The sequence below is a fragment of the Oryzias latipes genome, chromosome 13, assembly GCF_053564925.1.
Source record: "Oryzias latipes strain Hd-rR chromosome 13, Olatipes_Hd-rR_3.1".
Taxonomy (NCBI): domain Eukaryota; kingdom Metazoa; phylum Chordata; class Actinopteri; order Beloniformes; family Adrianichthyidae; genus Oryzias; species Oryzias latipes.
The window spans coordinates 16,046,989-16,071,950 of NC_136249.1; the positions used below are offsets into that span (position 1 = coordinate 16,046,989).

General features: G+C 42.4%; 1 protein-coding gene across 1 annotated transcript in view; it reads left to right on the forward strand.

Annotated features, from left to right (window-relative positions):
* Positions 1 to 24,762, forward strand: part of sorl1 (sortilin-related receptor, L(DLR class) A repeats containing) — a 53,770-nt gene extending 29,008 nt beyond the window's left edge. The window contains exons 20-48 of the mRNA XM_023961483.2: positions 1,405 to 1,651; positions 1,722 to 1,860; positions 1,963 to 2,136; positions 2,215 to 2,328; positions 2,414 to 2,536; positions 3,388 to 3,507; positions 3,638 to 3,763; positions 5,057 to 5,167; positions 5,933 to 6,064; positions 6,226 to 6,357; positions 6,536 to 6,670; positions 6,747 to 6,899; positions 8,348 to 8,512; positions 8,658 to 8,786; positions 9,758 to 9,884; positions 9,970 to 10,139; positions 10,251 to 10,363; positions 13,071 to 13,175; positions 13,252 to 13,318; positions 14,614 to 14,696; positions 14,769 to 14,859; positions 14,937 to 15,127; positions 17,119 to 17,238; positions 18,047 to 18,211; positions 18,313 to 18,487; positions 19,774 to 19,880; positions 20,230 to 20,419; positions 20,852 to 21,064; positions 22,034 to 24,762. Coding sequence (XP_023817251.1) covers positions 1,405 to 1,651; positions 1,722 to 1,860; positions 1,963 to 2,136; positions 2,215 to 2,328; positions 2,414 to 2,536; positions 3,388 to 3,507; positions 3,638 to 3,763; positions 5,057 to 5,167; positions 5,933 to 6,064; positions 6,226 to 6,357; positions 6,536 to 6,670; positions 6,747 to 6,899; positions 8,348 to 8,512; positions 8,658 to 8,786; positions 9,758 to 9,884; positions 9,970 to 10,139; positions 10,251 to 10,363; positions 13,071 to 13,175; positions 13,252 to 13,318; positions 14,614 to 14,696; positions 14,769 to 14,859; positions 14,937 to 15,127; positions 17,119 to 17,238; positions 18,047 to 18,211; positions 18,313 to 18,487; positions 19,774 to 19,880; positions 20,230 to 20,419; positions 20,852 to 21,064; positions 22,034 to 22,104 — 3,988 coding nt within the window. The 3' untranslated portion in view covers positions 22,105 to 24,762. The remainder of the gene's footprint in view (positions 1 to 1,404; positions 1,652 to 1,721; positions 1,861 to 1,962; positions 2,137 to 2,214; positions 2,329 to 2,413; positions 2,537 to 3,387; positions 3,508 to 3,637; positions 3,764 to 5,056; positions 5,168 to 5,932; positions 6,065 to 6,225; positions 6,358 to 6,535; positions 6,671 to 6,746; positions 6,900 to 8,347; positions 8,513 to 8,657; positions 8,787 to 9,757; positions 9,885 to 9,969; positions 10,140 to 10,250; positions 10,364 to 13,070; positions 13,176 to 13,251; positions 13,319 to 14,613; positions 14,697 to 14,768; positions 14,860 to 14,936; positions 15,128 to 17,118; positions 17,239 to 18,046; positions 18,212 to 18,312; positions 18,488 to 19,773; positions 19,881 to 20,229; positions 20,420 to 20,851; positions 21,065 to 22,033) is intronic.
* The last annotated feature ends 200 nt before the right edge of the window (positions 24,763 to 24,962 follow it).

Here is a 24,962-nt window from a genome sequence, read left to right on the forward strand (position 1 = left end):
TTTTATGTCTGATTTCTACTGAAGTTGGGTCAACATTACGCCTTGGTCAAATTGCACTTATACTGGGGTTTGACCCTTACGGTGTTGTGTTTTTGTGTTGGCTGTGTCCGTGGAGGGTTGTAGAGAGCAGAGGCTGCATCTTAATGGGGAGTTCAGGTGTGTTTTCTAGTTCCCTTGAGGCTCATATGGCCACCTCAAGGGACATCATGACAATGGAACCTACCGTTGTCATGCGTGTGGTAAGTGTATCATGAAGTATTCATAAGATTATGGAAGTTACACGCACTTATGATGATGATGCACGTGGTGCTGTTCTGAGTTCTGGCTCCTTACTGACCGCGCACAAATTCTGCACAAACGGGGCGTGAACGTGATGTGTAGTTGCCTTAGAACACATGTAGGATGTTCACACAAACTACACTCCGATTGTCTAATCGAAAGATTTTGTGTGTGTGTGGTTGAAATGATGAAAAACCTGTGCGACATGCCCGTGTCTCACCTACTTCACCCTTACTTACCTTTTTGTGTTGGATGAGTTTTCACTATAACCTGTGGCCTGCAGCTTGCCGGTAAGGAAAAAATAGCCTGAACATGATCTCTCAATGGGTTCACGGAGTGATCTATAACCAACTCCTTGCTCTGTTCAGATTCACCCATTTTTCGCCCACATTAGCTTCCATAAGGACAGTTGTGACTAAGACTTAAATCCATCAGGGTTATTGAGGGAATAATCTTGTTTCACCTATGCTGCTTTCTATTTCCAGCTGACACTTCTGCAGAAACGTTTTTGCTTTCATTTTAGTTTTGCTGCAGAACAGCCAGACATGCTGTGGTTTTTAAATGTTTCCGCTTTTTACTGCTTCCTATTTTCATTTTCTCTAAAAAATTTTTACACTTTTGCTTTAGTGGACCTGCTTCGTCTTTAATGTCTCATTATTCTTCCTCTTGCAAAGGGGGAACTCTTTCCTTTTAACCCACTCAGATGAAAATGGTCTTTTTGGTGTTTTTAACATGTTTTTTGTGGCTTTTTTTCTTATATTTCTTTATTCAGTCTTTCATTTTCAGGAGCAGAGGAAAAAAAGCTGATTTAAAAAAATGTTATTTTTGCTGTAGAAAATACGCTGGACTAAGGGTTAGCGCCAACTCACCCACAACTCAGAGCTAAATTTCTCATTAACTCATGCTGCTCTGCAGAAACTGTCATAAAAAAAAAAAAACACGTTTTCTGATTTTGACAAAAACTGTCATAATCAGAATTCAAAGACTAAAATAGATCAAAAGATGATCAGAGTGTACTTTCAAGGGTTTTGGATGAATTTTTCGTATTGACAGTAAAGGTACTCATTTGAAATATAGTTATTTTAAGGTTCATTGTGGTTAATCCGGCCTCTGGTTGTCCCACAGTCTCATGTTCTGGACAGACTGGGGTGACAGAGCAGCTGGAGTTTACCGGAGCTTCATGGATGGAACCAACGTGACCTGCATCGTCTCTGAGGGCGTCCACTGGCCCAACGGCATCACCGCCGATGACCACTGGCTGTATTGGACCGAGGCCTACAGCGATCGCATCGAGCGGGCCGACTTCTCCGGCACCCACAGGATGGTCCTCATTGAGGGGCTCCCCCACCCCTATGCCATTGCTGTCTTCAAGGTACGTTTACTTTCCTTCTGAAGCAGAGCAGATCGAAGTTGTTCTGTTAAACTCAGCCTTCTAATTTCAGAACGATCTGTATTGGGACGACTGGTCCAGGATGGGGATCTTTAAAGCTCAGAAAGCTGGATCTCAGAACCAAGAGCTAATTGTTGGCAGATTGACGGGAGTCATGGATCTAAAGATCTTTTACAAGGGAAAGCACAGAGGTAAGAGACAGACAAAGACACCTATCCAGATACTTTTCCAGGAGCGTCTCTTTGTTCGTGAAGAGAGAGGTCGGCGTGGTGACGAGTGTCTGTCATCTCCAGGCCACAACGCCTGCGCTGACCAGCCCTGCAGCCTTCTGTGTCTGCCTCAACCCGGACACAAACACACCTGCGTTTGCCCAGACGGGGTTCCCATGGTGACCATGCCCGAAGGAGAGCTGCAGTGCAAATGTCCCTTTGGGTACCAGCTCCGAAACAAGACCTGCGTGAAAACCGGTGAGACCCGGCAGCGTCCTTAGAGAGCCGAGGAGTGGCTGCTTGGTCTAAGAGGGCTTCTTCTTTTTATTCCAACAGAGCGCACCTGTTTGCCCAACCAGTACCACTGCCGCAATGGCCGCTGCATCAGCAGCATCTGGAAGTGTGACAGCGACAACGACTGCGGGGACATGAGCGACGAACAGGAGTGTCGTGAGTACTCAGGACGGCGCCACCTTTAGCCCTGAAAGTCGACCTCTGTCCGAACAAATCCGAACACTTCTGCTATCTGTCTTAGCTACCACGACCTGCGACCCATCCCACCAGTTCCGCTGCATGGCCTCGGGCTCCTGCATCCCCCTGGCCTTCAAATGCGACCACGAGGATGACTGTGGAGACAACAGTGATGAAGAGCAGTGTGGTAAGGTTTGAGTTTCCTTTTGACATGATGCAGAGAATCTGAGGAGAATCAGTAGGGATGCAACGATTCAGTTTTGACACTTTGTATGTAAACAAACAGCTGGTTTACCAGAGAAATGTGGGGCTTCAGGATTTTCACAATAAAAGTCTGGATCTCCACCTGAGAATTAAAGAACTGTGCAGCAATCTCATCTTCAGCGAACTGAAGAAATGCTGCAGAAAATTGTTGTCTCAAACCTTTTTTCTAACCAAATAACAGATTGATGACCGACAAAATTTCTGCTCTTTCTTATTTATTTCTAAGAAAAAACAAGTCAAGTGTGATCTTGTGTTGAACTGAGGCTGCATATAAATCATAATAAAAATTGACACCAAGTCTTTTATTAGTGTTTTGTATTTCAAACATTGTTCAAAGATAGAGAGAACGTAGAACACGAAACCCCCCTCCGTTTATGGTACTTTTCAGTCTCAAACTGCAAACATATCAGTTGTAAACACCTGGTTTAGACCAGTGGAGTCGATGTACAATCTTTAATGAAATAACCATTTGATGTAGACAAATTTAAGACGTTTCTAGAGACTTTTCTGTAGAATTTCCTCTGAGAAACTTGAGTCGATTTCCTATTGGGTTTTTAGTTACATTAGGGATGGTTTTTGTTTTATATTCTGTGTTTAGCAATGAATAGATTTTATAAATATAAAAATCTTAAGAATAGTGGATCATCTGACCTCAGTTCCTCTATGATTGTTTTCAAAAGGATAAAAATGAAACAAAACGATGATGTTGAACCTTTCTGAAATGGAGGCATATTTGTCAGTAAACTAATGTCAAGGTATGTTTGTCTTCCTCAGAGGCTCACCAATGTGGACCCGGAGAGTTCACCTGCGCAAGAGGTGTTTGCATACGCGAGGCGTGGCTCTGTGATGGCGACAACGACTGCAGAGACTGGTCTGACGAGAGCAACTGCACAGGTTCAAAGAAACAGGGCGTTTGTGTTTCAGTCACCTTTAACCTGCCACCAAACGTCAGGAAAATGAGTCCAGTGCTCTGATTTTGCACAGGTGGAGAACACTCTAACTTTCTTTTCTTGTTTGATCCCAGTGGGCCACCATACCTGTGAGCCCAGCAGCTTCCAGTGTCGCACAGGCCATTGCATCCCTCTGCGTTGGAAATGTGACGGTGATGACGACTGTCAGGATGGCTCAGACGAAGATCCACAGTTTTGTGGTGATCAAACATTTTTTAATAAAAATAAATACATCGGAAGTGCTTATTTATGCTCAAGTGCAGCACTGGTTGATTTGAATTTATATATTGAGGATTAGGCTTCATTCACACAGGCGAACTATCAAGAACATGCTAAAAGTGCATTCTTGAATGCCTACTTAGAATATGAGGCCCGGTGCAAAATGTGCGAGTTTACCTGAGCTTCATGTACGCAACCAACGTGACCTCCATCGTCTCTGAAGGGATGCAAATCCTGCCAACCCTCTCTCAGGCTTTTTCTTCACCGCTCTATTCCAGTACAAGAAAGACTTGGTGTCATTTAATTCTAGCCAGGCACAAACCGCAATATTAATTTCTTCTCCATGGCCAATGTTCAAGCGTGAATTAATTCAATGTCCCTGATTGCTGAAAGTTCAACTTGTGCAACGTTTAACGCACGTTTAATGGCTCGACTTGTTGTACATAGAGCTTGAAAACGGTCTTTAAAACGCTTGAGCGCAAACGCCTGAACTGCGTATAAGGGAGTTTATATAGACTTCTCATTGGAAATGTTGTTTAAACGCATGTTGCTGAGGCTGGTGTGAACGTACATTTAGACTAGTGGTCCCCAAACTATGGCCGGCGGGCTGGATTTGGCTCACCTCCACATTTGGCTTGGTCCCCAGAACAATATCTGGGACGCATTATGATACATTATGATTTGTATCTGTTGGAGCCGTCTCAACTGATAGCAAGCAGCAGTAAAGCTTTTACTGATGGAGAGTTTGTAAAGATGTCTTTGAATGTTGTTGTGGAGGAGGTGTGTCCTGAGAAGGAAGATGTCTTTAATGCAAATCAACAGACGCAATGAGGAAATCAGGGGTAATATATGCCAAGCTGCAGCAGAAGACGAAAGAATTAGCCTTTTTTTTCATTAGCACTGGATGATGGCATGCACGTGCATTGGTGAAGAAACCAGAGGATTATTTGGTCATTTTTTATTTCAGGAGCAGTGTTATTTATTTCCTGACCTACTTCTCTGTGAAGATCCGAGAAAGGGTTTTTTAAGACTTGGTCATGTGTGGCTTTCTGGAAAACCATAAACAAGTTTAGGCACCCCCGCGGCGTTCAAACCTTTTCTGTTACAAACAGACATTGGCCTTCCCATTGGAGAAAAAAACGTATTTGGTTCTCACAGGAAAAAGTTTGGGGACCCCTGCTTTAGATGAGTTCCAGAAGAAACCAGTCTCTAGAAAATATGTTTTAATTAAATTTTTTCTAAACGGTTTTTAAAATTGTAATTTCTGCTTCCAGAGGGGACTCAGTGTAAAGGTTTCTTGTGCTCCAACGCTTCCTGTCTGCCAGCAGCAGCACACTGCAATGGCGTTAAGGACTGTCCCGATGGCGCTGACGAAAACAACTGTGGTGAGTTTCTGTCTGCTGGTGCATCGCGAGTTACAGAGTTCTAGAAATGTTGTCAAAGTTCTGCTGAATTCATAACAAAATAAAGAATGTGTGTGTCTTACATTGTTATACCTCTGGGGAACACTGGACACCATGTATACGTTCAAAAACCCACGTTCAGCACATTCTTGAACACGCCACACATGCCTGCTGTGTACGTAGCGTGAAGAAATACACTGAAAGATCTTTCCAGGGGAAAACACAGACATAGATAAAGCTTTAAAGTATTGATATAGATAATACAGGTAGATAAAAATGGTAAAAAGCACTTTACTTCCTTCCTCTGAAGGCCTAAAGCCCTTTACAGTCCCAGTCCCATTCAATCATTCTCACACACATTCCCACACTGATGACTTTCACTGACTTTGCTGTCGAATACTGGCGCCAACCTATAACCACCAGGAGCAGTGTGGGGTTTGGTATCTTGCCAAACCAAACCTTCGAACTTCCAATCAGATGTCGACCAACCTACCTCTGGACCATGGCTATCAGTTGTTTTTATGAACTAAAATCTGTTTTTATTCTTTAGATTTTTTTGTATAAAATGTTTGGCTCTTTCATTTACAATTGTAATTATTTCATTCAGGAACCTCTAATGGCGAAAGGATTTATTGTTATAGTTATAGTTCTATAAACTCATCAAAGCTCGCGTATATTCAGGCCTACAGGAGTTTTGCTGGTCTGTTGGGATGTCGTGTGATGCTCTTGTCTGTGTTTCACCTGCAGATCCTCTCTGCACTCGTTACATGGAGTTTGTGTGCAGGAACCGAGCCCAGTGTCTGTTTCAGTCGTTGGTTTGTGACGGCATCAAACATTGTGAAGACGGTTCAGATGAGGATGCAGCGTATGCTGGATGTGGTGAGAAACATGTTTATCCCACAGAAACATCTGATGGACTCATGAAACAAAAAAAACACATATTTTAAGTTCATGTTTGTAACTGAGATGCTTAGTCGAGAAAAGCAGCTGCTTTTCCAGAAGGGGGTTGGGACTCTAATGGTTTCCGTCTGCTCCGTCAGCCACACCCTCGGAATTTGGGAAAGTGTGCGATGCCTACACGTTCCAGTGTGCCAACGGTGTTTGCGTTAGCCTGGAGTGGAAGTGCGACGGCATGGACGACTGCGGGGATTACTCTGATGAAGCCAACTGTGGTGAGAACCTCTGGAATAAACAAACCCACCAACACACATAAAGAACAGTTGTGATGCATTTAAGGGCCAAATAACATAAAAAGTGAAACATTTTTTTAGTTCTGCAACTCGTCCCTGTCAGAAGTGAGTGTGTGTTTTTTGAAGCAGCTCCCATGATGCTCGCTGTTCTGTCATGTAGCTGCTCCCACTGAGGCTCCAGGCTGCTCCAGGTTTTTCCAGTATGAATGCAGAAATGGACGCTGCATCCCCACCTGGTGGAAATGCGATGGCGAGAATGACTGTGGAGACTGGTCAGATGAGGCTCTGTGCACAGGTGAGAGCCTGAAACGATAACTTGCTTGTAGAAATTTGTTACATCTTAAAAAAGAAAACCTCTGTCTGTGCCATAGGCGGGGTTACTCCTCACACTGTGACTCCAGGTCCCACTACATGTGCCTCTAACCGCTTCCACTGTGGCTCCGGAGCGTGTATCATTAACACATGGGTGTGTGACGGCTACGCTGACTGCCGCGATGGTAGCGACGAGCTTGGGTGTCCGACAGGTACTAGTGTCGTCTCTCAAGTTTAGCCTGGCTTTGTCTCTGAGGTCATTTAAGTTTTAGTCTAACAAACAGAGACTCAAATCAAACGTCTGAGGCCTAAAGGAGAATAATTACCTCCTGGTCTGGGCTGCAGTGCGCTCAAATGTTCTGTTCAACCCGACGCCAACAGGTCATCCTCATGGACACTATTTATGCTGCATTCACAGAATGCGATTTGCACGTCAAATTTGGTGCCTCTTTTGACAAGCGTCAAATTTGCTGTTCAACGTTTTTTCTCCCAAAATGTGTTCATAAACTAAACACGCGTGGGAGAAGCAACTGTTATAAATTGGTAGCCTCATCAACTACATGGAGGCGTTGACTGTTTATCTGTATACAGTATATCATTTACTATGTATAGAATCCTCAGCATTTGTGTAGATTTTTTTGAAGAGTTTTACAAAATCTTTGGTAATCACCTCATTGAAACTGGACGTCCGTGATCCTACGTTCACACCAGGCATGTGACGAGCATCCAACAGTGCGCTTTTAGCGCGTTTACATTTAGCATACAGTGTTCACGCTGGACTGGCGCTACACAATACTAGTGCATGTATCTACAGTTGGAGAAGGCTTGTTGCGAAATGGCGAGGCGGTTCAAATCTTCTGAATCTCGATCCAGACCTTTTTCTTCACAGTTCAATTCCGATATATGAAAGACTTGGGGTCTATAATTCGGGGCAAAAACCGTAATCATTCATTTGTCCTCTATGATTACTTTTCAAACGTTTGGCACTTTCATGAATTGAAAAGGCTGTCACCCATACGTCACTACCAAATCTGAGTCCTTGGTTGCTCAGACCTCAATTGGTCTAATTTTCAACGCGCGTTCCACAAACACTGGTTTTGTACCTAGAGCCTGAAAACAGTCATAGAAACATGCGTAGTGACATGTGAATGTGAGCATTTGAGCTGTGCATTTATGCACGTTTTACATAGACTTGTGAACTTAGCTTAACGCACAAATCACATCGGTGTGAAAACTGCTTAATTAAAAAACACAGTCCACTATTTCACCTGTAAAACAGTTTCCTCAGAAAGATGGAGGGAAATCAGTCGATGATTAAACAATGCTGCTGAAATATTTCGGTTTAAAACATGTTTGAACACCTTCTGTCAAAACAACGAAACATTTCCTTTAAATACTAACAGGTTCTGACAGATTTAACAAATATTTCTGCTAATAAACATGCTTAGGTTTGAGGTCGAAAGTCTCCGTTCTGTTTTTGAACAAATGTTTTTCTGATTTGTTGTTCATTTCTAAACACTAAAATGCAGCTGAACCCCACTGACTGAAGGTCAGTGAGCTTCAACAGATGAAGGTCCTGTTGGAGTTTATGAAGCTTAACCTGCTCAAGCTTTGATGAGCTTGAATTAAACTCCACGATCTCTTTCTGGTTTGATCACAGTGAATGGCACTGTTACGCCCGCCCCCACCCAGGCTCCTCCCCCATCCCCTGGCCGCTGCAGTCCAGGTCAGTTTCTGTGTCACAGCCCCGCCCACTGCATCCCAGAGTGGCAGCACTGCGATGGCCTCTCTCACTGCCCGGACGGCTCAGACGAAGTCCACTGCCGTGAGTTTCTTTGTTCATAAAAAGTCACCGCAGACTAAAAGTACCGGTACTACAGTGTGACGTTAATTCATGCAGAAGAAAATGCGACCATCAGCCTGTTGGAGCTTTAACTTTTAACAAACTGTGGTGTGTAATGTGTTTGAAGCGACCCTCGGGCCTCTGGTCTGTGTTAACGGCACCCGGTGCGCTGATGGGGAGGCCTGTGTGCTGGACGGCGAGCGCTGCGATGGCTTCCTGGACTGCTCTGACCACAGCGACGAAGACAACTGCACCCGTGAGTCAACATCCCATTCAAAGTTTCATCCAAGTAAATACTTAACACTCTCCACCAAAATACCATTCCTTTGACAGGATAATACTCAAATACAAGTACAAAAAAGTAAAATTCCCTCAAAAGAACTCTAAGTACTGAATTAATTGTTACTCTTTTGTTTCTGATCTCGGTTCTGATCTGAGTCACTGAAATTAAAATCAACCGTTAATCTTTACTTTATTTTAGTCCAGTAGTAGGGCTGTGGATCGTTACTTGGGAGCGATCTAATTCGATTCAAATATCAAGATCAATGATTCACAGGTCAAATTGTTCCTATTTAACTGTTTGAATGGCTGCTTTGTGAAGGCCATTTTACTGTATGTATAACATTAAAATAACATGAATTGAAATATCATCATTTAGGCCTTTATGTAGAACAAGAGATGAGAATCAACAAAGCACAGTGGTATTTATCACTTTAAACAATGTCACACTCAAGTTTTTTTTTGTCAACCTCCCAGTCAACTTCAGCAGGAAACAAAACATACACATCCCTGTTGCTCTGGTTCATCTCGGAACAAATCCGGAAAATGTTCTCCACAGTTTTTCCATCCTCAAAGTTTAGCCGACTACAATTCCAGTTGATAGATGACAAGAATATAGTAAATGTAGACACAGCAACCGCTCAGTAGAAATGGAACAACTAGAAAAATTAAAATCAAATCAAGCTTTATTTAGATAGCACTATTCCTATCAAAACACGACACTACGTGCTTTACACGTAGTTAAAAGATCACTGGGAACTCTAAAAATAGATTTAAAGATGTTCAGACTGGTCCTTTAAAAAGACTGATAAAGGAACACAAATCTCAATCATTTTATCTGTTGCTGCAGGAATCTACGTTTTCTTCCTGTATGCAAATGTGAATCCAGTGTTTGCATGAAAATATTTGGAAAGGACTTTGTCCTTTTTGACTGGACTTCCTTTGTAGCGGACACACGGGTGTATAAGGTGCAGAACCTCCAGTGGGCGCAGGACTTATCAGGTGCCGTCACTTTGACCTGGTCTCGGCCCAAAAACCTCCCTTTGAACTCCTGCTACTTCCTGATCTTCTACAGGTGAGCCTGGTCCCCACACACGTGGCGAGAACCTCCATCTTCTTGCCATCCATGTTTGTAACATGATGGGTGTTCTTGTGTTCAGACTCATCGGTACGCAGCAGTGGAGCACCATGAACACCCACAGCAACAAGACCAGCTGCAAGCTGACCGTTTTACAACCAGACACCACCTACCAAGTGAAAGTGCTCACTCAGTGCCTCAGTAAGCTGTACAGGACCAACGACATGATCAGCATCCGGACCCCAGAGGGATGTGAGTTCCTGAGTTATGGACTGATCCGCAACCACCAAAAGCAAACATTAACGGTTTCATGTTATCTTTTATCTGAATCGTTCCCCCCCCCCCCTGCTGTGGACGATGTAGTGCCAGATCCCCCCACAAACCTGCAGCTGTCCTGCCTGAATAAGGAAGACGGCACGGTGAAGGTCTCCTGGGATCCTCCCAGCAGAGGGCACGGCCTGATCAGGGAGTACATTGTGAGGGATTCACAGACCTGATGTCCAACTGAATATGCTGGCCTTTAAAAGGCGTTTTTTATTTACCGTCATTTCCGGACTATAGAGCGTACCTGATCATAAGCCGCAACCATTACATTTTTAAAGGATAAAACATTTTGTAAATACAAAAGCCGCACCTGTCTATAAGCCACATGTGCCCACATTGAAACGTGTTGTAGAATGAGGATGTGCTGAAACCTTGTGCTGCGTGTGTAAGAAAGCGGACGGTGCGGGTACTTCGGAGGTAGGGGAGAGCGCGTGCAGCGCAAAAGGGAGCGCTCTCACTCACTCTTGCTCTGCTCTGGCCCCTTCCACTTACACACACAGCTCGCTGACACACATACTCATTCTACAACACCTACAGTCAGGACCATAAATATTTGGACAGAGACACATTCTTTCTAATTTAGTTTCTGTCTTTCTAATTTAGTTTCTGTGTACATTACCACAGTGAATTTTAAATAAAACAACTCAGAGATTATTGAAGTGCAGACTTTCAGCTTTTATTCCATGGGTTGAACAAAAAGATTGCATAAAAATGTGAAAAACTAAAGAATTTTTGAATTAACTCCAAACATATTGACAACTTATAAAATCCAGGTTTGTTGTGAGTTCATCTCTGAGTTTAGATACTGTTTGAGCCTGAATGAGTCATAGAGCCAGTTGTGATAGTCCTAGTGTAACTCCACAGTCCTCAGGTGATGGTAAACCACAAGGACTGGATGAAGAATCAGGGAAGTACCAGTTTGACATTATCAGGCCTTCAAAATGCTTCACGTTCTCTTCATTTAACAAGATCAGAATAAAAGGCTAGACGTTCCAAACAAGAATCTGGTTATATCTGGACTGTGAAATGAGGCTGAATAAGTCAGGAGTGTTCAGGGAAACCGTGTGCAGGTCTTATGCCTTAGTCACATGCACCCGTATGGGGGTTGACCTGTACGGGTGCTGTGGGTTTTTGGGTTGTTCGTAGAGAGTAAAGGGAGTGCAAATGTGTCTTGCAGTTCCCTTGAAGCTCTTACAGTTACCTCAAGGGACGTACCATAGAACGTACCATTGTCATGTGTGTGGTAAGTGTATTGTAAAGTATTTCTAAGGATAGTGGAACTTTCACGCACTGATGATGTATGGGTGATGCTGTCAAACGGTGCCCTTACTCCACACTCTAGTCGTTTATCAGGTGTTGGTACTGGCTCCTTACTGACGGTGCAATAATGCTGGGGTATGCACGTGATACGCAAGTTCCCGTAGGACCTGCACACTAACTCCACTCTGATTGTCTAATTTCCAGTGATGAAAGTCTTCCGGGAATTCCCGGAAATCCGGGTTTTTGAGCAAACCGAACGTACTTTCCGGGAAATAAAGACCTGATCTCTACGGACAAATCGCTTTCCGGATTAAAAAATGGTCTGAAATCAGCTAATTTTAGCTTTATTTTCTATATTTCTCCGCAGATCGCTTCCTCTATGGTCGTGGCCATCTCTCGTCTTCCCGGCCTAATTGACCAATGACGGGACGTTTTAGTTGCTTTCGGATGCGTCGACGGGTCTGATTGGCTCTGTCTGCACCACGTGGTCAGCGTGACTTGCTTCCCTAGAGACCAAAACTGGCGGACCCACGCTAAACTTTCACAAACACATCTGAAGAGTTTGCGATCAAATTTGTGTTAAAATAATGGCAGGCATCGTCATTATTGTGCGTGGTCACGACCTCAGTTGTGAGAAGACGATAAAAAACAAATTGAAGTGGTCTTGGCTGGAAAAAAAAGATTTTTAAGGTAGTGTAGGTCAAATACTTTTTTGTGTAAAATAATCTCAAAACCACATTTTGAAATAATTTCAATTTTAGTTTTGAGTTTCAGTTTTTATTTTGAATACATTTCTTTATCTAATTTATTTGTATTTCCTAATTACCACGATTTAGTTCAGTATAGTTGACATTAATTATAAGTATTTGATGGTTTGGACCCGCACTCCCTTAAAAAATAATGTTTACAATGTTTAGCTTAGTTTGTATGTTTGTTTTGATATTTCCCAGATTACTTAGTATTGGTGTTAAAGAATTGATGTATTATGTTATAGAATTATAGTTTAAAGCAGATCCCATATTTTGATGTAATTATAGTTTGAGAAAACAGTGCAAGTGGATGTTGTACATCAGTCATTTCTAAAGCAGAAATAATGTATAAATAACTGAGGTATTTTCATAGAATATCATAGTTACTGGTGTTCTTTTTGCCATTTGGGGCTTTGATGTTACTATATTTTAGCAATTGTATGTTTTGCAGCTTTAAGGAAAAGCGTAGATTGTAGGATTGTGTTACTTTGAGCAATTTTCCAAATTCTTTTTTGGGACCAGCAAGTCTTTAATGGAGAGTCAAACTAGGGGTTTGAATGACAAATCATGATGCTCCAATTAGTCTTAGTTTCTTGATAAAGAAGTGAATAACTAGCTGCCAGAATGCACCAGAATGCATCTAAGACCACGTATTTTTCCAAAATTTCGCTCTGTGCCCGCCATATCGCTCAAAGAAAAGTTCAGGGATTTTTTCCTTGCCTGACTTTCATCACTGAATTTCCTAAATTCCAACAGTACAACATGTCTGCGTCTCACCTACTCCCCCCTTACCTACCGTTATGTGTATTGTAAAAGTGTTCACTCCCACCCGTCTCCTGCCGTGTGACAGGTAGAGTACAACCAGCGTGGAGGTTTAGAGTGGACGTCCCAGAGATCCAGTGAAACCAGCACAGAGGTGAAGAATCTGCAGCCAGAATCCCTGTACAGGTTCCAGGTAAGGGGCATCACAGCAGTGGTACAGGTTTCAGAAGGATCAAAATTACCACTTTCTATTTAATCCTTGGTTTCAGGTGGCTGCTGTTACCAGTCGAGGGGTTGGAAACTGGTCAGAGATCAAGTCCATAACACCTAAAAAAGGTAAACTCAATCTCCTAACTAAAGGAAACTCTGTCCTCTGCTGGTGACAGCTCAGAATCACAATGTTTGGATTTGTCTGCCGTAAAACCCTCTCCAATGAAAACCATTTTTGGTGTTTTTAACATGTTCTTGTGGCATTTCTCTGATGACAGAGGACATGTATCCTGAAAAAATTAGACTTGCAAAAAAAAAATAGCATTTTTGAGTATTCATTCAAATCGCGGGGAAAATGTCTGTAGCAGTGATGTAGAAGTCACAACAGGCAGGCTCCCTGCTCCGCTCCATTCTGATGCATCCACTTGCAGACAGAGAGATCCACGTACATCTTTATTTTTCTCATCTGAGCTGGCATCTAGATCAAAACTGTAAGGTATTGGTAATTCCAACATTGCTCCCTACTTTCACCACACCAGTAATGTTAGGTTGGGCTTGTGAGGGCTGTAAGCTAGCGGGAGAGCATGTAAACAAAGGGATGATGGGAAAGGGGGGTTAGGCTTACTCTACGCCAAAAGTCCCACCCACAACTCAAGAGGCGAATTTCTGATGAACTCCTGCCGGTCTGCAGAAACTGTCCTAGAAAACAACACAGGTCTTTATTTTTGACATAATTCTAATTAAAGGACCACTTGGAACACTTTTACAATAGATTAACAGATGATCAGAGTGGGTCTTTAGTGTTCATTAGATAGGAGAGAAGATAATCCTTTATTCGTCCTGCAGTGCGGCAATTCCAACGTTGCAGCAGCAGATAACAAATTTAGATGGAGCATGATTATATGTACAGGTCAAAATGGTAAATGGCGTAATGGCGTATACTTATATAGCGCCTTTCTTCCTACAAGGACAAAGCGCTTTACAGTCACAGACCCATTCACCCAGTCATACACACATTCACTCACACATTCACACACTGGTGGCGGCTCCGCTGCCAAACACAGGCGCCCGCCTACCACCAGAGGCAAGGTGGGGTTCAGTGTCTTGCCTAAGGACACTTTGACTCATGGGCGTGCAAGGCGGGAATTGAACCTGCAATCTTACGATCATTGGTCGACCGCCCTACCGCTGCACCACGGCCGCCCCTTAATTAAAATAATTAAACATGTCACATATTTATAAAACTTACAACACGAGTGAAAATCAAAAAAGAAATTGCACCAGTGGTTGTAATAATGTAAATAAAGATAGCACAACAACAACAACATATTTCTACCAAACAGTTTAGAAAAGTTGGTAAGTTTGATTTAAAACTATTTCAGATAGAAATGAACATCTCTGGTGTGTTGTTTGTTCCACAGCTCTGCCCCCTCCCTCTGTGATGGTAAAAAGCATCAGCAACGACTCCATGAGTCTGTCCTTAAGCCTGGACTCCAAGATTGAGGTTTGATCTTCTCTAAAACTCTTCTTAGTTGGTGGGTTTTCCTTTTTGTGACACGTTGGTTGATCTCTGCAGGTAAAGCTCTTTATGGCCGTTCTGTCCTGGCAATTTGATTCCCACGTTAAGGAAAGCAGGAACTACAACGTCACATCAGGGATCCTGAAAGGTTCTCCTCCTGACTGTTTCATCATCGTCCATCCCCAAACTGCTGAGTTGAAGGTGACACACTACTTTTTTTTTTAGCCTCCAACCTGACTGCAGGGACGCTGTATGAGGTGGCTGTATGGGCTCACACCAGCACTGGAGACAGCCCCACCACCCTTTCCCAGCAGCGTACAACCGGCACACCACCAAAGAAGCCCCTCCTCAAAGCCAAGGCTCTAAATCAGACTGCTGTGGAGTGCAGCTGGACTGTCAGTGGCCCTCTGGCAAAGGTACGGCAAGCACATGGCCCCAAAACCACCACCACCTGCAAAGTCGAGGTCTTGTTCTGTTTATTTGTTCCTTTCATAAAGAGTACCACTATATATTCACATATTCAACATAACAAAAGTCCATGTCTTACGAAAACAGGAAAGAAGCAGTGAGAAAAATGAAATTCCTAGTTTTCTCAGTTTACCCAATTCCCAATAAACATCAAAATAGACACGTTTTCTCATTTTAAAGCATATGGCCAAATATTACAAATATTACTGAACAGCACGTTTCTTCCTCCCCTTCAAAGTAGTAACAAATGCGTTCTGAAATCAAATGGAGCTCAGAACGAATTTCGCCGGGGCTTCAGTTTCTCCCCCAAGTATATGAAGTTCAACTTGGTCCAAATCACGGGAAATTAGCACCATCTACTGGCCGTAACCCTCTACAGCACTAAATCAACATGGAAAATGATTCAACAAAGACCAACAGCTTCCTTTGACCACCTATCTGCTGGATCTCATAGTTAGTGTTTTTTGAAGGGATGAACAGCATAGAACCTCTCAAAAATAGTTTAGATGTGTTTTAATGATCATTTTTAAGTGTAATGAATGCCTTGGCTACACTATCTTTAGGTAAATGACATTGAAAACACAAAGATAAATAAAAACTTTCTGGAAATATTTAGAATTTTAAAATGGTTCTTTATCTTTTCCACCAACACATATATGTAAACATCACATGGACCAAATCCGAATTGCTTCTGTACCCCTACGGCTTCTCCCTACCTCTACATTTATCCCTCCAAGTGGAGAGTTATGACAAGAATAGTGTCTCCAAATCTGGACGTTACTACCACTCGATGGCGTCATCAATAGCCGCCAGACATCTATGTTGGCGCATAGCTGCCAGTGCTGGGAAAATACACAACGTCGGATTTATAACTTTAAAAAAACATGCAAAAACAAAAGCTCAGTACTTAAATTTAAATGTAAAAGTCAGTGCTTCAGAGCACACCAATGTGCAGAAATGTGTTTCTCCTCCACATTGCACTGTGGCGTAGAGTAACCTACCAGTGGAGGGATAGCCAGTCCTAAGTCGCTACGGATCCTCCTTACAAATCTGGAGGAGCCAGAGGGGTAAGGAAGCAATTCGGACTCGTCTATGCTTTAAACAGGCTGTTGGTCCCGTGGTGTTTGAGGCCAAATTCCTCTGTCTTCAGGTCAGTTTTGTTGGGAAATCTGTTTGTTGATAATTGAAAGGAACCTGCAGCAGACTCCCTGCCTCCAAACTTTTAACAACATGATATTTTACTCTGGTGGATGCTCATATTACTACACTCTATGAACATCTATGATCCAAGTCATTCATTCTTTAAAATTGTTTTATTATATTGTATGGGAATGGCCTAAATACATATCAGATTACACGAATGGGATATTGAGGTCCAAGTAATCTGTGCTCCATCAGAGCATCATTTGGTCCTCAACTGCTCCTCTGGACTTTGAGCAGTGGGTTGGCCTCCTGAACTCCCCGGTTCTCTGAGGAGCATAAGTGAATAGTGTGATCTCTAAACCAGAAAATACTTAAGGAAAGTATTACCAGAAATAACCCAAACTGTTAAACCAGCAGAACCACAATTACAGACGCATTTTGTCTAGTGTTCTTCTTTTTTGGAGATAAGTTTGTATGAAATAATACATTAACAGTGGTGAAAGGAACTGATCGGCTGTTGAAGATACCTTTAAAACTCTCCGGGTAAAATGTGCCACCTGCTGCTCATATGGTAACCACCAACACACTGTTTCACTTCTTTTAGAGCAAAATTTTACAAACAAGACGTTTCATTTTTGGAGACTCATGAAAATAAGAGTGCAGCAAATAATACAGGTCAAAGCTTTTTGTCAGGGATTCTTCATGGAAACAGGGAACAGGAGGATGAATAAGTACCAAAGACACCAACCTCAGACCACATCTTAGTCATCAACCTGTTGCATGTGTGTGTCTGTAGCAGTACGGCGTGTTTTACGCCACATCCTTCCTGGATCTGTACCGCTGGCCCCGCCGCGTGGATTCCGCTTCCTTCAACCTGACGGTGACTGTGGACAGGGATGAGCAGTATCTTTTCCTGGTGAGTACTTTCTGGAAATGCAACTTCTATTTTATGGTTAAAGGGTGTAATTATTCCATTAAATTTTATTTAAATAGCCCAATATTACAACACAGTTATCTCAACAGTTATTATCACACCGGCAATTGTACAAAACATGAAATCAGTAATAAAATACATATAAATACTGTTTTGGTTTAAAATTTCCATCCCTACTTGTTGAATCAGAAATATCTAAGCAGCCGTAACTCTCAAACTTCTCACTGTGACCCATTTCATGTCAAATTCTTCATGTTTGACATTGATGTTCTTACAGAAAGTTTAGCAAAAGCACATCATCAAAACTCCATGTTCAGCCAAAAAGTTCAACACATTTTAAATTTGGAATCAAATGTAAAAATGTACAGGAAAAACAGCTGTTGAACCAATCAGCTCTATTAGAGAACTGGGCCGAGTGGGTGTGATAACATCCATAGACAATAGCTTACTTCCAGCTTAAACCAAATGAAATAAACCAATTCAGTTCCCATTTTTCATGATACGGATGCCGCCATGTTGGAGCCAGACATCGTCAGTAAGCAGTGTTTGGTCTGAGTCAACATTTCTATGGTAGCCACTCTACCAATCAGGAGTGAGCTTGTTGGATGTCCACACCCCTACCACTTGAAAGAGGACTACATGAAATCTGAAAGTTTCATGAAAGTTGCCGCTCTGCATCAGTTTGTCATGATTTTTGTGATCATTGATCAGATCTGTTGTGATCAGGTTTTTTAGACTATGTGCTTTTAGTTAAGGTGTTTCAGACTCACCTGTTAATCTCTGTCTGCAGGTCCGGGCAGTCTACCCGTTCCTCGGCCCGCCCTCTGACTATGCCGTGGTGAAGATGATTCCGGATGAGAGACTGCCGCCCAGAAACCTCCACCGGGTGCGGGTCGACCAAACCCAGGCCACTCTGAAGTGGCAGCCGCCGTACGACACCCCGAGCAAGCCTCTGGTACGGCTAAAATGCGGGTCATCATTTTGAAAGCCGGCGTTAATGATTTAAAGTTATTACATCTTGTCAATCAAAACCACGTTGTTTTTTTTTATCCTCAGACATACGTAATCCATGTGAGGGACGTGATTCAAAATGTTGAGAGGGACTATAAGTTCACTAGTCAGAGCAACACGGTGGAGTACCTGCTGAAGGACCTGGAGCCTGGAGGAAGATACAGCATCTCAGTCCGTCTGCTCAACATGAGCAAAGAGGCCAGCTTCACTCTCAGCACAAGTGAGTTCAGTCAAAGCTCTGAAGATGGAAAAAGAAACGTGAATGCAAACGAGAGACGGGATAAAAGCAGAAGATCTTCTGTTCTCTAGCAACACCTTTGCTTGAAGGACGCTAGCAGGCAGATCCCCACAAAGAGGGTTCAGTAGAAGCACTAAGCTAAATCTGATGGAAATTTAAACTTGTTGGAACTAAACAAATGAGTTTACCACTGTCATTGATCCCTGGACTAATTACATTTGACACAATACCCCCCCAAAAAAACAAAAAAACAGCAGTGATGGAGGAAGCAGAGGTTTGCTTAAACCACAGAAAAAAAGTTTTCTCAACTTGCAATAAAATTCAAACCACATTTGTCCAAATAAATCTTCAGTTACCTTTAAACATTTATCCTGTTTTTATCAATCTGATTAAAATGACAGATCTCAAGACAACACCTATTCTTCTACATCCTGGTCATCTAGGTCAGTGGTCCCACAGACCGGTATCATTAAGTGGTACAGTTGGTTCCAGGCCTCATGGAAAAAATCATGAACTCCATTTTTTCCCTTTTATTCATAAGATTTAGTTTTTTTAAATTACTGCATTAGCCACCACATCCGACTCATTTTTGGTGCACGTCAAGTTGCTCGCTCACGTGCCAAAAATCAATGTTCTACTTGAAGTTGACGTCTAAATTTTTAGCTTCAAGTTGACAGTTATGGATTAAGGAAAAACTTACATCACATTTGAATGGTTCCTACATGAAATCTGGTGTGCAATGAAAGTTTGAAGTAACTGCGGATATTTTACAGAGGATGAAGATAAACTTTACCGGATTTCAAAAACTGTAAAACTATCAAATGAATGAACTCAGTAGGGGTGGGCTTATATAAGTTCGCTTCTTCCCACTCCTTTCCAAGCAATAAATAAAGCTCTACTTAACTTTAGTTAATTATCTCTATATTTAATTAAGCAAATGTGACTTAAGTGACTTTTTTGTTTTGTTTTATTTTCTCTCTTTTTAAACTATGCATTTCAATATATCTGTAATGAGTTTGATAAACATGTGTAAATTATTTATTGCTTTGACTACAATGCTTGAAATAAATCAATAAATCAAATCAAATCAAGTCAAGTAAAGGAAAACTGGAGGCTAAAACAAAAAAACAATCTGCCTGCCCATTTCTAATGAACCCCTGCTGCTCTGCAGAAACTATGTCCTAGAAAACAACACAGGTTACATGTTTAGGCTAAGAAGGCTTTTTTTCTTTAATATAAAATCTGAGCTTTTCTTCTCTGTTCTGCAGCTCCTCTTCCTCCGCCTGAAGCCTTAAAGATTTTGACGGAGAACGACCACGTGTTCCTGTTCTGGAAGAGCCTGGCGGTCCGGGAAAGGGGCTTCAATGAGAGCAGGGTGAGGCTGGTGTGGGTTGTTTGGGCTCTGCAGGGAGCTCCTCTTTATGAAGCTTCATCCATCCAAACTCCATTTGACAGATTCAAAGGCTGGCCAATGAGGTGGCTGGACAGACTGGTGGTACTTTATGCAGCTGTCCATGGCAGATAAAAATGTGTCTTTTTTTTCCAGACATTTTATGCTTCATAAAGATTAAAGTTTGAACTTCAAACTTTAGGTTCATTAGTTGAAATGTTTAAATCCTAGAAAGTTCCTTGAGTTACTCTGAAGGGAACAATGCTGCACTTCAGTCAGATCAGTCTTTCTGCCGCCGCCGCCGCTGCTCTTCATTCTGTTGTGTTGTTTTCAGGGATATGAAGTTCATGCGTTTGACAGCACCACCAACCACACCTCATATCTGGGAAACACCACCGAAACCTTCTTCCGCATCACCAGCCTGCTGCCGGGCCACAGCTACACCTTCTCAGTGCAGGCTCGTTGCTTGTTGGGCGGTCAGCTGTGCGGCGATCCTGCTGTGGTGCTCTACAACACGCTGGCAGGTGCTAAGATGCTGTTTTTCCCACAATACACTGCTCAGGTTACCGCTTTTAAACGAGGTCAAAAGCGGCACTTGTTCTGAAGACGGAGAGGTTACCCGTCTGTCATGATGTAACACTAAACCAGCAGGTAAACAACAAAAACTGAAAAGGTACCTTTACTATATCTATATTGTGAAAAGCTCGGGACCAGTAAACAGTAAACTGTGAATATGTTTACATTCACGTCAGTATTTAGATAATCTGAAAGTTTCTGCAGTCGCCAAAAAGACCTGCTTGATGAGGGAATGTACCCCATCAACCTTAAGCTGTGTTCACACTAACCCCAATTTGAGCGGCAGGGATGTCCAGTTTTAAAAAGTCGACGAACAGATGAAATCAGAGGTCCTGCTGCGGTGGGACATGTTTGATGAAGGCGTGCTCTTTCACCCGAAGGAACCAGCGACGCTTCTCGGACTGAGGTCCACTCCCAGGACATGGCGGCGGTGGTGGTCCCGGTCCTCTTTGTCCTGCTCTTGGGAATGTGTGGAGGTTTGGTGGCGCTCTACCTTCGCCATCGGAGACTGCAGAACAACTTCACGGCTTTCGCCAACTCCCACTACAACTCCCGCCTGGGCTCCGCCATCTTTTCTTCTGGAGATGAACTAGGTATCGGATGCATTCCTGACCTCTGACCTTTTCTCTAACCTCCTATAGACAGTTGCTAAATCAGCACAGCGATCCATGTTTTAATACACTTAAATATGATCAAAGCATTAATTTATTTTCAGTAAACTGTCAAACTTGGAATAATTTCCACACATATTAAATTGTTTAGTGTTAACTCTTGATTAAACTTTCAAATAAAAGTTTTAATCGGAAACATTTTTATTTAATTTGAGTTATTATTGTCTTTCTTAAAAAGAGAAGCCTTATGCTTCTTCGTTACTGATGAATATGGAAAAATAAATGAAACAAAATCTTTTAACGTGAAACCGGAGATGTTGCTGGCAACACCTAAATAACACTTTCTCTTTGACCTACCGTAAGCCTTCCACCACTTACGTGATCGAGGTGAATCAGCTGATTCTGATGCGGAGGAAAGCAGCTTCATGGAACACATTACTTACGTGAAGTGTTGCAGCACAAAACGGTTTTTCTAGGCTTCAGTAAACGTTGGATCTGCAGTAATTATCTGAGCTTTGCCTTTAAAAACAAACAACATCCAAACTTTTGAATAATATTAAAGCCTTTTGCTGATCAACGCTAGTTCTGGGGGCGGAGCTGACAGAGCAGACTCTTTCTGGAAGGCGCAGGATGGGCGGGATTTTCCACACATGACCGAGCAGCTTGATATGCTTCAAGATTGAGTCAAATGTGGTGGAGATAATCCAGAAGTTTTCCAAAATAAAACTTCCTTCAGAATAAGATGTACGTAAAAAGTGTAGTTCCTGTTTTATTTTTCTCCTGGCCAGTTCCAAATTGTTCCACAAACGGGTACTGGTCTGCAGCCCAGGGGTAGGGGACCACTGGTAAAAATGGTTAATAAGTTAAGAAAAGGGTCAAACTGATGTTTGCATTTTGTTTTAGCTGAGGTCTTTTCCAAAATCACCTCATTTTCTCCTCATCTGTTTTTAGGTGATGACGACGATGAAGATGCGCCCATGATCAGCGGATTCTCCGATGATGTCCCCATGGTCATTGCATAGCAAAGCCGGTCCCAGACAGCTACTACCCGACTGGAAACCCCCCCCCCCCCCCCCCCCCCCCAATTTACCGGAAAGTGGAAGAAAATGAAACCGGCGCCAAACCAGATCACCTTCAAACATACATTGCACTTTTTGGGATGCGCAATAACCTATTTTTTATAATGTGAACTATGTAGATAGTTGGATAAGAGGACTTTGATGTAAACTGTGAAATATTTGAGTTTGTCTAGCATGTCTGTAAGGAAAGACCCAACATTGTAATGCAAACTCATTACTGTTGCAATGGTTACTGCTTGAAGCCAAAAGAAGCATCCAAAGTAAAAAAAAAGAAAACAAAAAGAACAGACAACGCAACCCCCCCCACAAATACAGCACCATCTAAATGCTCTGCTATCCCGATAAAACTGATGGAGGCCACTCCGCCCCCGTTCCTGTCGGGATCAAACGTTGGTGTGCGGCCGTCGACCGCGCTGTTCGTGGATTGTGTTTATCTGACTTAGTCTGTTAAAGTTCGGACACGCTTTGTTCTCTTTTGCAACCAAAAGTGATTGATCTGGAAGTGTCGCCACAGTGTCTTTGTAAAAACACTCTTCTGTTCCACCACCAGCACAGTCGTATTCGTGTGTTTAAGCGGAGCCTGACGGATAAAGTTCCTCGAGGGGGACGCTCCCTCAGAACGTCGCCAAGATCATGTAAAGTGTTTGTAAATTTGAGCTTTTAATATATCTTCTCCTTGCAATGCTGCACTCATCATTCTGTATAAATATATAGATGTAGATATATATTTCATCATGAATTTTTGGTTGTTTTGGACTGCAGACCCCCCCCCCCCACGTTGCCATAAGTCCAGTCGTAGGAAAGGTGTGTTTGGCGGTTCTCAGGGAAACGTGTCAGAACGGACACCGGCGCCTCCGTGGTTGAGGCGGCGCCGTCAATCTACTGTTGGATGGTACAGAAACCTTCGAGGAAGGGGCGGGGCTCAAAGGTTTGAGGTGTCAGACTCAGGCTAACCATCAGGTCCAGGTGAAGACATTTAGCATCACCCCTCTCAGCACCATCTGCTCATCGTTGCTTTGGTCTGGTTTCTGCGGTTGGTTGGCCTTTTGGGGCAGGGCCTGCTGCTTGGGCTGTTACCTTCAGGAAGGTCTTCTTGACCTTTGGTTCTGTTGCTCACAGGAATGTGAGTTTTTATTTTGAAGCTTTGATGGATTTACACAAACATCAGGAGAACCCTCACATGTAACAGCTGAATGCGTAACCAGAAGTCAACAGGCTCATCGTTTACTGTTGGACCCCTGGAGAGTTTCTTCATTCATTGACTTTTTTCCTTTGGTTTAAAGTAGATCTGTGTTTCACTTCAACACCATTTTAAAACGATTGTTCAGTCACTTTATTTTGAAAGTGGAAACGTACTGAGGTGAAACCATTGACTGTATCTAAGAACTGGAATGAGTCCATGAAAAATTGGTTTACTTCCAGATGAGGTCAATTCAGTTGCCATTTTTTGTGCTATTTTAGAGCTAGATGATGTTTGTAAGAAGTAATTGATTTGAGTCAGTCATTGTTCTCATGGCAACCACTCTGGCCAGTCAGGAGTGAGCTTGCTGGACAGCCACACATTTAACAGGGGGCTACACAAAATCTGCCAAACGTGAACGTGAAAGCCAGCAGACTCCACCTACTTTAATTGAGGCACCTGATTGGTCAGTTTATAACTTCAATAACTTGAACTACAGAAGAAGAAAAAAGGATTATCAAGAAAGTGTTAAAAAAATGTATCAGAGCAAATGGTAATTCTAACAAATAGATTGAGTGAATAACAGCTGTTTATTTCTCTATAGAAGTCTATAGGATTTTGGCTTCTTGGAGCCAGTGGGTACTTCCTATTTGGAACGCTAGGGGAGGGGTCACTCAGTCCAGTTCTCATGTACAGTCAGTGGATGAAAATTTGGTGGGAAAAGCAACTTCATGAATGTATTTAGCATCTGTACGTTGGGCCGTACCATCCTCTCTGAGGAGCAGTTTGACCTTTCCAATGTGAATTTGTGGATCACTGGTGAAGCACAGTCTTCAGCTTGTTTTTAAAGTGGTTTTATATGATTTGGATGTCTGCAACCATTTCTGCAAAACATGTTACTGTTTTTTTTTTTTTTTTTTTTTTATCATAAGGCTGTGTCTGTTGTCACTTTAAGGTCTCCTTAAGAACTGGTCTTAAGGAGGAACGTTCTTTTGTTTCTTGGCCTTAAATCTTCTCTGATGCTGTTCTAAACTCTTCTGTGTTTTGTTTTTTTCTTGTTCCACCACTGAATGCCTTATTAGAAAACGATGAATTTCTATGTAATGTACTGTTTGTATGCTAGAACCTGCTCATGCATGCAGGTATTTTCTGCTGAGGAGGAAGGGAAAGGGCGTAGGACCATTTTGTGTTCCTGTTCTCAGTCAGACTTTACATCTGTACAAAGCAGCATCGTTGTGCTCCTCACCTGTCTTAGTGTGGACTCGTAAAAAACAATTTACTTTGATTTGGACACACAGATAATCCATTTTTGACCATGTTGTTGTTGATGTTGTTGTTTTTTGCCTGCTTGTAAAGCTCACTGCAAGAAAACTAAAGAAATACTGTAAAATCATTTACTGGAATAAAGTTGCTGAAATCGAGTTCCTGTTTAATTTTGATGCCATCTTTATATGCAGAGATTTGAACTTATTATTCATGTCACATCAAAGCAGCTTCATTATATCCACCACGCATTTATTTGGTGTCACTTTCTTAAAGAACCTGTAGAGTTACAGTAGTTCTAAGTCCACAGCAAACAGCCTAAACTGATCTGGAGATCACACTGCAGTTTATACGCTTA